The sequence below is a fragment of the Pelobates fuscus genome, chromosome 3 (assembly GCF_036172605.1).
Source record: "Pelobates fuscus isolate aPelFus1 chromosome 3, aPelFus1.pri, whole genome shotgun sequence".
NCBI classification, from domain to species: Eukaryota; Metazoa; Chordata; class Amphibia; order Anura; family Pelobatidae; genus Pelobates; species Pelobates fuscus.
The window spans coordinates 152,346,444-152,358,445 of record NC_086319.1 but is presented as its reverse complement, the minus strand read 5'-3'; the positions used below and the strand labels follow the sequence as shown (position 1 = coordinate 152,358,445).

Sequence of the window (12,002 nt, the reverse complement as noted above, 5' to 3'; positions counted from 1 at the left end):
CAGCAGTGCTCAGAGCCGTGCTGTGTTATCCTTCTTAGCCTTAGAACTCTAGCAGCATAATAGTGAAACAGGCAGGGATTTAATGCTAAATAATGTCCCTGTCGCCTCCAGGAACAGCACGGCACTGCTGCCAGTTGCACGGAGTACTAAGGTAAAGAAGGAAGTCACACAGCTGTCCTGGGCACTCACGTGCTGTAATGGATACAATACAATTATGGAAGAAGAAAACTGCGGGAGAAAAGGAGCAAAAACTAGCGGAATTGGCTGGTTGGGGGGAAAGAAAAATTAGGGGCAGGCAAGAGAATGAAGAACTGGGAAGGTGGGAGAGGTAAAAACTATTGTGTATGTGGGCTAGGGAGAGGTAACTGGAGGTGCAAAAGAGAAACAAATGGGCAATTGAAAAAGATAAAGGGCCCAGGGGGAAATAGGGGGACATCTAATGGGGTTTATAACAATGTGAAACAATTACCATGATGCACATACTCACTTAAGAAATGTAAATGTTTTTATTAATTTATAATTTTGGTAGCAGAGAGGGAAGCTATATATATATATATATAAAAATTAAAAGACAAAACTATGAATATATTAATCATACATTTGCTAAACTGTAAAGCTGCCTTAAAAGGATACTATTACACCATAATCACCATAGCACACTAGTGATTAAGTTGCCAGGAGTCAACTAGTTCAGCCTGGTGGTAATCTGTCAAAGAACAGTTTAAAGCTCACCCGCAATATTTCCATTGTTGGTAAAGAAAATGTTCATACTTACACATAATCATGCCAAGGGCTGAATGGTCTTGGCAAAGTAAGGGTTTATTCTTACTCGCCAATTAAAGTCTATGGGAAATGTGCTATTCAGTAAGCAAAGTAAACATTTACTCTGCTAACAGAAACCAGCCCCTACTTCAGACATAATTAGTTGAGAGTAACAGCTGATGGCTCTAGTCCAATGCATAATGTCCCAGCTTGGTATTTAGTTTGTATGATAATGAATGTGGAAGTATGAATACCTACTTTACCTTGCCAGCTAATAGCGGGTGGACTGCAGGCACGTGAAAGAAAGGTTAGTGTCAAACTATTCTTAAATATGTTGACAAATTACAGTTGGGTTGGGCCCTGGCACCATAACCACTTGAGTGTCCTTTTAAATTGTTTTATATTTACCCTGTAACAACAATTTAAATACATTTCCAGTGTAGCTGCCACACTTACCCATTTTTATAGCAGTAATTACTTTATAAGTTTTAGCAGATATAGGTTTTGTACATCCTGAGTCACTTTTTGTTGCAGTAACTTTGTAAGCAACGCCCAAGTCTGCACTGGTAGAACAAGTGTGATTACACTATCAATAAATCTCCCCTTGATTTTGCATACTCTGTATCAAAGCTTCACTATATCATTGGCAGATTATTTGCAAAACTATAGTAATGTATACAAATTTATTGAAGAAACTATCCAGCATCCCATTGTTTTTTTATTATACAGCAAGCTGTATGTCAGAAACCAGTAAACTTTTAGAAACAAAAACTTTAGAGAGATACTATAGTCATTAAACTGTAGTTGTTCTAGTCAGTATAATCATTCCCTGCAGGCATTTTCATGTAAACACTGCCTTTACATTGCCCCTAGGAACGCTTCGAGTAGCCACTCCACAGTGGCCGCTGAAGGGGCTTCCTGGGGCAGTGCTACACAGTGTGCATCACTGCCGTTCAGCATCTATATTGACATTTGTTCATTCAATGCATTTCTATGAGGAGGTGCTGATTGTCCAAGCCAGCGTTTGGCCCTGCCCCCGTCACACCTCCTTGCCAATTTCAGCCAATCCAATGCTAAGGAAAAGCATTGGATTGGCTCAAATCATAAATTCTGATGATGTCAGCAAGGAGGCGGATCGGGGATGGTGCCGGGGCCTGCATCGGCGGACCCGCACAGCGCTGGAAATAAGGTAAATTTTAGCACGTTTTAAATGGGTTAAGGGGAGACAAGCCACCTTTAGGTGGTTTTACCACTATAGGGTGAGGAATACTAGCACTATTTAATTTGTCTTCCACATTGGAATTAGTGCATATGGCCATATGGTGGAACTGAATCCCAATAATTTTGTGTGCTGTGATAGGTGATTTCAAGTAGCCTTATAAAATTTTAAAATTTATTTTTATGTGTGCGGGGTTCCTTAATCTGTATTATACTGGGATCAGTGACAGAGGCCTATCTTTCACTCCCACACCGGTACAGCAATGGTAAAACACAAAATATCAATGCTGGTCTGTTCCTTTAACAGCTGCATTCAAAGTGCCTGAAACAGCCTGCAGATATGAAGGGTTTTAGTAGATCTGCTATCGAATGCCATGGTGTAAGTCTGCCATTGAACACAGAAATTCCATAGGTAAATAGAGGATAAAACTCACATCAAGCCCAGTGAAGCAATTATGTTAATAAAACTGCTAGAAGTTTTAAGACCAGCGTTTCACTATTGTTAGCTATAGAACCTCTTTCCTATACAATTTAAAAATATCATGTAAGTGTTTAAAGGAGTAACTGGTGTAAAATGAGAATTCTCAGAAAGGCTAAAGGAAAAGTGTAATAAACATGCCAATGTTAGTCATCACTGTGTGCAAGGCTCTCCCTGGCTACAAGAAAAAAAAATAAAAAATAATGCATATCAATTATGTGACATTTACTCAACTTCCACAATAAGTTGATGGCCAATGTTCCTACTGTCCGTAATAAGTAATCCCCGTATATTGAAGAACATCTTACATATATAGTACAGATTTAATATATTATTCAGTAGAAAAAAAAAATAGATTAGCGCCTGAAAATGGAAAATCAACAGCAAGAATGATTTTTCACCAAACTGAAATATTTGGTACCATCCTAGATAGCAATGACAAGCTCGGAGAGAGAAGGACAGCACCAGCACTCTCAGTCAACCACCGGTCCAGGTTGGATATAATTTGATTGATCAGAACATTGATAGAGTGGAAGTGTTAATTCTGCGTTATCAAAGTGGCTGAGTCTGGGGCGATTTTCAGCCTGTTTTTTGGTCAAACTGCTCCTAAACAGTTGATACAAAGCTTGAGACTCCATCCCCTGACTCTAGGCAGCATAACCACTACACAGAGAAATCTCAATGTATCTTTCCTGGTAAAATGTTTTATAAATAAAAATGTAATCATTATGCTGCTTAAATTGCCATTTTTAATATAAAGAGTATGTATCTTCAGCTTTACTCTCTTGTAAATGCTCATAAATAAGCCTTTCTGCTAGGCAGGTCATTCTCTTGCTGCATATGTTTTTGGTTTTGTTTTGATATCTCACGTAAAAGATTGTTAAAGAATTAAAAGGCAGTACGGTGCAAATAACTAGCATGTCAAGTAAGCCTCCTAATTGGTGCAGGAAAAACAGTATTCACAGACACGCTGACTGCACCTTTGGTTTAAGCCACAGAACAGAATGTACAATTCTTCTATCCGCAGTCTGGTATTTATTACTCACTAAAAGTTCAAATAAATGCCCTTCGTGTGTCATGACCTCTCCCTCTACTGGGACGGGGACCACTGCGGCCCTGAAGTGTTGGATTTGGGTCTGCAAGTGTCCCCACTGGGTCAAAGTGTGGCCTGAATGGATGGAAGCGTCCAGAGGTGGGGCTTATGCCAGGAATTAAAGAAGTTATGGGATCTCCAACCAAGGGAAGAACTGGGCGCTCATCATACTCTCCACCAATAATTCCAGGTGGGAATGTGTTGGGTGGCGGAAATGAGCTGGGGTAATAGGGACTGGGATGGAAAGGGAGAGGATGTGGTACTGGAGGAATGAAGATCATGCGTCTTGATCGTAATGTCTCCCACTTCTGTCTGTGTTTCTTCTTGTAAAGCTGAAAAAACACCAACAATTTGAATTATTATTATTAAAGTATGGTGGATCAATTTGGTAAATTGTAACTTTGTAACATATTAAATTCTTTATTTTTGTTTGTGCATGAAAGTACAGTCTGGCTTGCTGCGCCACAATAGCTACAGCCAACCGTTCATTAACACAGGATAATATGGTATAAAAAATACAGTGCACATTTCAAAGTGGTATAAAAATTAACAAGATTAACATTGCAGACATGTAAAGTAAACAGATTATGGTTTTAAGATCTAGTTTTTATATGCTCGTTGTGACAATAGTGTATTTTTGGGGAGTTGCAGTTATAAGACCTATCAGGTTAACGAGGGCCATCTATTCGATATGGCTAGGTATATTTTTGATCTGGAAATTAATTATTTTGCTTTAACTCAAGTCAGTAAAATGTATGACCTATACTCTGGCGCCTTGTCTAAGTATCGAGAGTCACTCAAAGAGATTGAGCATGCGTGCAGAGCATGTCTCAAATACGGTGGCACAATCCCCCGAATGACCCGCAGAGGTGACTGGTTTATGCACATTTTCCTAGTTGCGTCAAATACTTAAGGGGGCAAAAAGGGTATGCTTCCAAGTCGAGTCAAAAGTAACAGTCATCACTACGAGCCAAAGGGAATACAGAAAATTAAAACTTGAAAAAGGGTTCTCTCACGAAACATTGGAAGACAATAATGCACTAGGATTGTTTTTTGCATTAATATGTTACAAAGTTCTTAGTGGATTGGCAATTCATGCAATGGCATGGAGGCCACTACAACTTCTAACATGTTATAGGAATACTTTAGTGTTCTAGTATTTTTATTTATTTATTATTGCCATTTATATAGCGCCAACAGATTCCGTAGCGCTTTACAATATTATGAGAGGGGGATTTAACTATAAATAGGACAATTACAAATAAACTTACAGGAACAATAGGTTGAAGAGGACCCTGTTCTATAGAATGTAAGCTCGTTGAGCAGGGTCCTCTTCAACCTATTGTTCCTGTAAGTTTATTTGTAATTGTCCTATTTATAGTTAAATCCCCCTCTCATAATATTGTAAAGCGCTACGGAATCTGTTGGCGCTATATAAATGGCAATAATAAATAAATAAAAATACTAGAACACTAAAGTATTCCTATAACATGTTAGAAGTTGTAGTGGCCTCCATGCCATTGCATGAATTGCCAATCCACTAAGAACTTTGTAACATATTAATGCAAAAAACAATCCAATACAATTAGAATCAATGAAAAAATGTACTCTCAAGGTAAACATGCCCTGCAGTTGAGAGAAACAAACACTCTTCTTGTTTATGATCAAAGGTCTCAATTTAATATTGTTGGATAAGCTTTACAAATGATTTAATAGTTTTTAATAAATGTTTAAAATTATTTACACAAAATATAAAAATATCAAAAAATGTATAAATAACTATCAAAATATTACAAAATTAAAATATCTATTATAAATAAAAAATATTTTTTAAAGTTTATCCAAACATATTTAATAATTTGGAAAGTTTATCCAACAATTTTAAATTACATTGGCCAAACTGGTCAACAAATGGTTTTTGTTTGTTTGCCCTCCCAGTGACACCCTCTCCATGTATAGTACCAGTACCCAGTCCCTAGCAGAGAGTTTTTTTTGTTTGTTTTTTCTATTATCTATATAAGGGGTAGCCAAAAGGGTAAATTAGATCCACGGATATTAACATGTGTTTTCCTTCAAAATGAATTGCAAGCTATTTACCATATCTGAATAGATAATTCTGGTATACCTAATGTAATACCCAGGGGAGAGGGAGTCTGACTAACAATAGGTCGCTCAAAACTGGAAAATAGGGATTCACTAAAACCTATAAATAAAGAGAGCACTCTGCTATAGTATGCAGATACCAGGAGCTAACCTATGATATTGGCTGAGTATGATAGAAGGTGCAAGTATATAGATAACAGATAAAAATGCGTGCTGTGCCTTTAAGATATAAAAATGCATGCTGTGCCTTTAAGAAAACCAAAATAGTATGCGTTGCAGATCTAATTGTACAGATAAAATGAAATAAAAAGGAAGGAGTAAAAAATGTGTAGAATAATAGTAAAAACAAAAGATGAATCCAATAGGCAACAAAAAAACAGAAAGTAAAATGGAAAAATAGAAATGAAAATAGGTAAATGATAAAATGCAGCAGATGATATGTGCAGTGCAAATATCTCTATCCCTGATATAAAACAGGGTAGTTGATATCCGCTCCAAATGTTATACTTTGTCTAATTCAAAGATGCAATTCAAATTAGACAAAGTTTAACATTTGGAGCGGATATCAGCTACCCTGTTTTATATCAGGGATAGAGATATTTGCACTGCACATATCATCTGCTGCATTTTATCATTTACCTATTTTCATTTCTATTTTTCCATTTTACTTTCTGTTTTTTTGTTGCCTATTGGATTCATCTTTTGTTTTTACTATTATTCTACACATTTTTTACTCCTTCCTTTTTATTTCATTTTATCTCTACAATTAGATCTGCAACGCATACTATTTTGGTTTTCTTAAAGGCACAGCACGCATTTTTATATCTTAAAGGCACAGCACACATTTTTATATCTTAAAGGCACAGCACACATTTTTATATCTTAAAGGCACAGCACACATTTTTATATCTTAAAGGCACAGCACGCATTTTTATCTGTTATCTATATACTTGCACCTTCTATCATACTCAGCCGATATCATAGGTTAGCTCCTGGTATCTGCATACTATAGCAGAGTGCTCTATTTACCATATCTATTATAGGACTGGCAAATGGGGGCCATTAAAATCGGCTGGCACAATCGAACTATCCCACCCCTTTAACCCCTACCCTTGGACAACAGGCAGGTGCCTTCATATTATTTATTAAGGATGTGGGTTATGAAACAACTAAAGCTGCCATTGTTTATTTATATAATCCCCTAACTGCTGGTTATGGGTTTGGAATAAGTAGTGTCCACTGTGTCTGACCCACTCTACTACTTATTACGGATTCCAATCTCATGGCTAACAAGATTAAAGTTAAAAACAGATAACATTAGTATCTTGTAAGACCTTTTTTATTGGACAAACTGAATTTTGTAATAAACTTTAGATTTAACCTGCCTTTCTCAAGTCTAACATTTATGAGCAAAGACAAGATTAAAGTTATTAAGAATTGAGGGACTGCAGACAGCTCAACTGTTAATAATTCCACACCACTAGGCAGGGCCGGATTGGCCCACCGGGAAATTTCCCGGTGGGCCGCGGCACCTGGGGCTGGTCTGACAGCCCTAATCATTGCTCAGGCTCCTGTAATCCCGGCTGGCCATGTGCGAGCTGTGCGATGCACAGGGCCCCATGGGAGCAGGGGGAGCCAGGCAGCCGGCACAGCTCACACATGGCCGGCGAGGATCATAAAAAAAGGAAACACTATTGTGGCAGGGGCGGAGCTTAGTGCGCAATGGAGGCGGGGCTTATTGTGCGACGGGGCAGAGTTTAGCATGATATGGCAACGGGGCTAAATGAGCTGGGTAACTGCAGCATGGGAAGCAGGAAGGAGTCCCTGCTTCCCCAACAACCGGTCTCCAGGAGCTCCAAGAAATCTGGAGGTAAGAAGCAGGTTAGTGTGTGTGTGTGTGACTGTGACTGTCTGCCTCTGTGTGTGTGTGTGTGTGACTGTCTGCCTCTGTGTGTGTGTGTGTGTGTGTGACTGTCTGCCTCTGTGTGTGTGTGTGTGTGTGTGAGACTGTCTGCCTCTGTGTGTGTGGCTGCGTGTGACTGTCTGCCTGCGTGAGTGTGTGGCTGCGTGTGGCCGTCTGCCTGCGTGAGTGTGTGGCTGCGTGTGGCCGTCTGCCTGCGTGAGTGTGTGGCTGCGTGTGGCCGTCTGCCTGCGTGAGTGTGTGGCTGTGGCTGCGTGTGGCCGTCTGCCTGCGTGAGTGTGTGGCTGTGGCTGCGTGTGGCCGTCTGCCTGCGTGAGTGTGTGGCTGTGGCTGCGTGTGGCCGTCTGACTGCGTGAGTGTGTGGCTGTGGCTGCGTGTGGCCGTCTGCCTGCGTGAGTGTGTGGCTGTGGCTGCGTGTGGCTGTCTGCCTGCGTGAGTGTGTGGCTGTGGCTGCGTGTGGCCATCTGCCTGCGTGAGTGTGTGGCTGTGGCTGCGTGTGGCCGTCTGCCTGCGTGAGTGTGTGGCTGTGGCTGCCTGTGGCCGTCTGCCTGCGTGAGTGTGTGGCTGTTGCTGCGTGTGGCCGTCTGCCTGCGTGAGTGTGTGGCTGTGGCTGCGTGTGGCCGTCTGCCTGCGTGAGTGTGTGGCTGTGGCTGCGTGTGGCCGTCTGCCTGCGTGAGTGTGTGGCTGTGGCTGCGTGTGGCCGTCTGCCTGCGTGAGTGTGTGGCTGTGGCTGCGTGTGGCCGTCTGCCTGCGTGAGTGTGTGGCTGTGGCTGCGTGTGGCCGTCTGCCTGCGTGAGTGTGTGGCTGTGGCTGCGTGTGGCCGTCTGCCTGCGTGAGTGTGTGGCTGTGGCTGCGTGTGGCCGTCTGCCTGCGTGAGTGTGTGGCTGTGGCTGCGTGTGGCCGTCTGCCTGCGTGAGTGTGTGGCTGTGGCTGCGTGTGGCCGTCTGCCTGCGTGAGTGTGTGGCTGTGGCTGCGTGTGGCCGTCTGCCTGCGTGAGTGTGTGGCTGTGGCTGCGTGTGGCCGTCTGCCTGCGTGAGTGTGTGGCTGTGGCTGCGTGTGACCGTCTGCCTGCGTGTGACCGCCTGCCTGCGTGTGACCGCCTGCCTGCGTGTGACCGCCTGCCTGCGTGTGACCGTCTGCCTGCGTGTGACCGTCTGCCTGCGTGTGACCGTCTGCCTGCGTGTGACCGTCTGCCTGCGTGTGACCGTCTGCCTGCGTGTGACCGTCTGCCTGCGTGTGACCGTCTGCCTGCGTGTGTATGTGTGAGTGTATGTGTGTGAGTGTGTGACTGTGTGGCTGTCTGCCTGTGTGTGACTGTCTGCCTGTGTGTGTGTACCTGTATGTTTGTGTGTGGATGTCTGTCTCTCTGTGTGTGTGGATGTCTTTGTGTGTGTGTGCATCTGTGAGTGAGTGAGCTTCTGAGTGTGTGTGTGCGCGCATCTGCTAGTAATTAAGCTTCTGTGTGTGTGCGCATCTACTAGTGAGGGAGCTTGTGTGTGTGTGCCCGCCTGCTAGTGAGTGAGTTTGTGTGTGTGTGTGTGCCTGATAGTGAGTGCGCTTGTATGTGTGTCAGTGAGCTAGGCTGTGGGAGCATGGGTGTGTCTGAGCCTGTCTGTGGTGAGCATATGTGTGCAATGAGCTTGTCTGTAGTAAGCATGTGTGTGATCATGAGCTTACTGTAGTGACCATATGTGTGTCAGTGAGCTTGTCTGTAGTGAATCTGTGCGTTAGTGAGCTCTTCTGTAGGGAGCATATGTGTGTCAATGGGCTTGTCTGTAGGGAGAGTGTTTGTGCATCAGTGAGCTTGTCTTTAGTGAGCGTGTGTGTGACAGTGAGCTAGTCTGTAGTAAGCTTGTGTGTGTATCAGAATGTGTCTGTACTAAATTTGTGTGTACCAGTAACCTTGTCTGTGTGTGTCATTGAGATTGTCTGTCAATAAGCCTATTTGTGTGCATCAGTAAGATTGTGTCTGCATGTGAGTATGCTTTACTGTATAATTTAATTACCCTGAAAAGACTAATAATTTGAATTAGAAAAATAAATATACCAATAATATATATATATATATATATACACACACACACACACACTAGTCAAATCTGTCAGCATCAAAGTAGCTGTTTAGTTGATAAGTGAGTGCGCTGGATTTCTATTTTTACTGTATTTATTGGCCCCCAGCAGCACCCCATTTAAGCATGTTTAGGTGAGTGCAGCCAGCCCCTTGTTTTCCCATATATATTTAGGAGTCTAGCCAGCTCCTTGGTTTTGCACCGCCCCCTGTCACAGGTGTCTCATCTTAGGACCCTATTTAAGCCTTGTACTGCAGAGAACTCGAGATGGAAAGATTTCCCCAAGTGAGTAGCTCATTTAGTAGACAGTTGGCAGTGAGAGTAGGACCTGCCAAAGATGAGTTACATTGATGTTTGTGGCAGGCTTATGCAATGTATGATCATATAGTGTAACTAAACCCCCATTATTTTTTGCCTAGATTAGGTGTTTTTAATAAAACTAGTCAAATCTGTCAGCATCAAAGTAGCTGTTTAGTTGATAAGTGAGTGTGCTGGATTTCTATTTTTACTATATATATATATATATATACATATACATACACACACACACACACACACAGTTGCAAGAAAAAGTATGTGAACCCTTTGGAATGGTATGGATTTCTGCACATTTTTATGGTCATAAAATGTGATCTGATCATCATCTAAGTCACAACAATAGACAATCACAGTCTGCTTAAACTAATAACACACAAAGAATTAAATGTTGCCATATTTTTATTGAACACACCATGTAAACATTCACAGTGCTGGTGGAAAAAGTATGTGAACCCCTAGACTAATGACATCTCGAAGAGCTAATTGGCGTGAGATGTCCGCCAACTGGAGTCCAATCAATGAAATGAGATTGGAGGTGTTGGTTACAGCTGCCCTGCATTGCCTGGAAAGGGTTATAAAAGTATCTCCGAAAGCCTTGCTGTTCATCAGTCCACGGTAAGACAAATTGTCTATAAATGGAGAAAGTTCAGCACTGCTGCTACTCTCCCTAGGAGTGGCCGTCCTGTAAAGATGACTGCAAGAGCACAGCGCAGACTGCTCAATGAGGTGAAGAAGAATCCTAGAGTGTCAGCTAAAGACTTACAAAAGTCACTGGCAAATGCTAACATCAATGTTAGTGAATCTACAATACGTAAAACACTAAACAAGAATGGATTTCATGGGAGGATACCACAGAGGAAGCCACTGCTGTCCAAACAAAACATTGCTGCACGTTTACAGTTTGCACAAGAGCACCTGGATGTTCCACAGCAGTACTGGCAAAATATTCTGTGGACAGATGAAACCAAAGTTGAGTTGTTTGGAAGAAACACACAACACTATGTGTGGCGAAAAAGAGGCACAGCACACCAACATCAAAACCTCATCCCAACTATGAAGTATGGTGGTGGGGGCATCATGGTTTGGGGCTGCTTTGCTGCGTCAGGGCCTGGACGGATTGCTATCATTGAAGGAAAAATGAATTCCCAAGTTTATCAAGACATTTTGCAGGAGAACTTAAGGCCATCTGTCTACCAGCTGAAGCTCAACAGAAGATGGGTGTTGCAACAGGACAATGACCCAAAGCATAGAAGTAAATCAACAACAGAATGGCTTAAACAGTAGAAAATACGCCTTTTGAAGTGGCCCAGTCAGAGTCCTGACCTCAACCCGATTGATATGATGTGGCATGACCTCAAGAAAGCGATTCACACCAGACATCCCAAGAATATTGCTGAATTGAAACAGTTCTGTAAAGAGGAATGGTCAAGAATTACTCCTGACCGTTGTGCACGTCTGATCTGCAACTACAGGAAACGTTTGGTTGAAGTTATTGCTGCCAAAGGAGGTTAAACCAGTTATTAAATCCAAGGGTTTACATACTTTTTCCACCTGCACTGTGAATGTTTACATGGTGTGTTCAATAAAAACATGGCAACATTTCATTTTTTGTGTGTTATTAGTTTAACCCCTTAAGGACACATGACATGTGTGACATGTCATGATTCCCTTTTATTCCAGAAGCTTGGTCCTTAAGGGGTTAAGGAGACTGTGATTGTCTATTGTTGTGACTTAGATGATGATCAGATCACATTTTATGACCAATTTGTGCAGAAATCCATATCATTCCAAGGGTTCACATATTTTTTCTTGCAACTGTATATCACACACTACATAGCACAATGACTTATGGGGCTGGCATAGATTTTTTTCCAGGGCTGCTTTGTATCCCCAGTCTGGCCCTGCCACTAGGTATGGGTAATAGGTAGAAATAGAGCCCTAGCCACTCTGGGCGTAAAAATTGGTGGAAAGCTGTATCTGCCTACAAGAGGATTTATTCAACTATTCATAAGCTAAGGGGGGTTGATTAGGTAAGGAATT

At 42.0% G+C, this 12,002-nt stretch overlaps 1 protein-coding gene across 2 annotated transcripts in view; it reads right to left on the bottom strand.

Annotated features, from left to right (window-relative positions):
• Positions 1-2,762: 2,762 nt before the first annotated feature.
• The window catches only part of FBXO7 (F-box protein 7), a 75,909-nt gene continuing 66,669 nt past the window's right edge, over positions 2,763-12,002 (bottom strand). For both annotated transcript variants that reach the window (XM_063447542.1, XM_063447543.1), the window contains exon 10: positions 2,763-3,883. In XM_063447542.1, the coding sequence (XP_063303612.1) occupies positions 3,512-3,883 (372 nt within the window). In that variant the 3' untranslated portion in view covers positions 2,763-3,511. The remainder of the gene's footprint in view (positions 3,884-12,002) is intronic.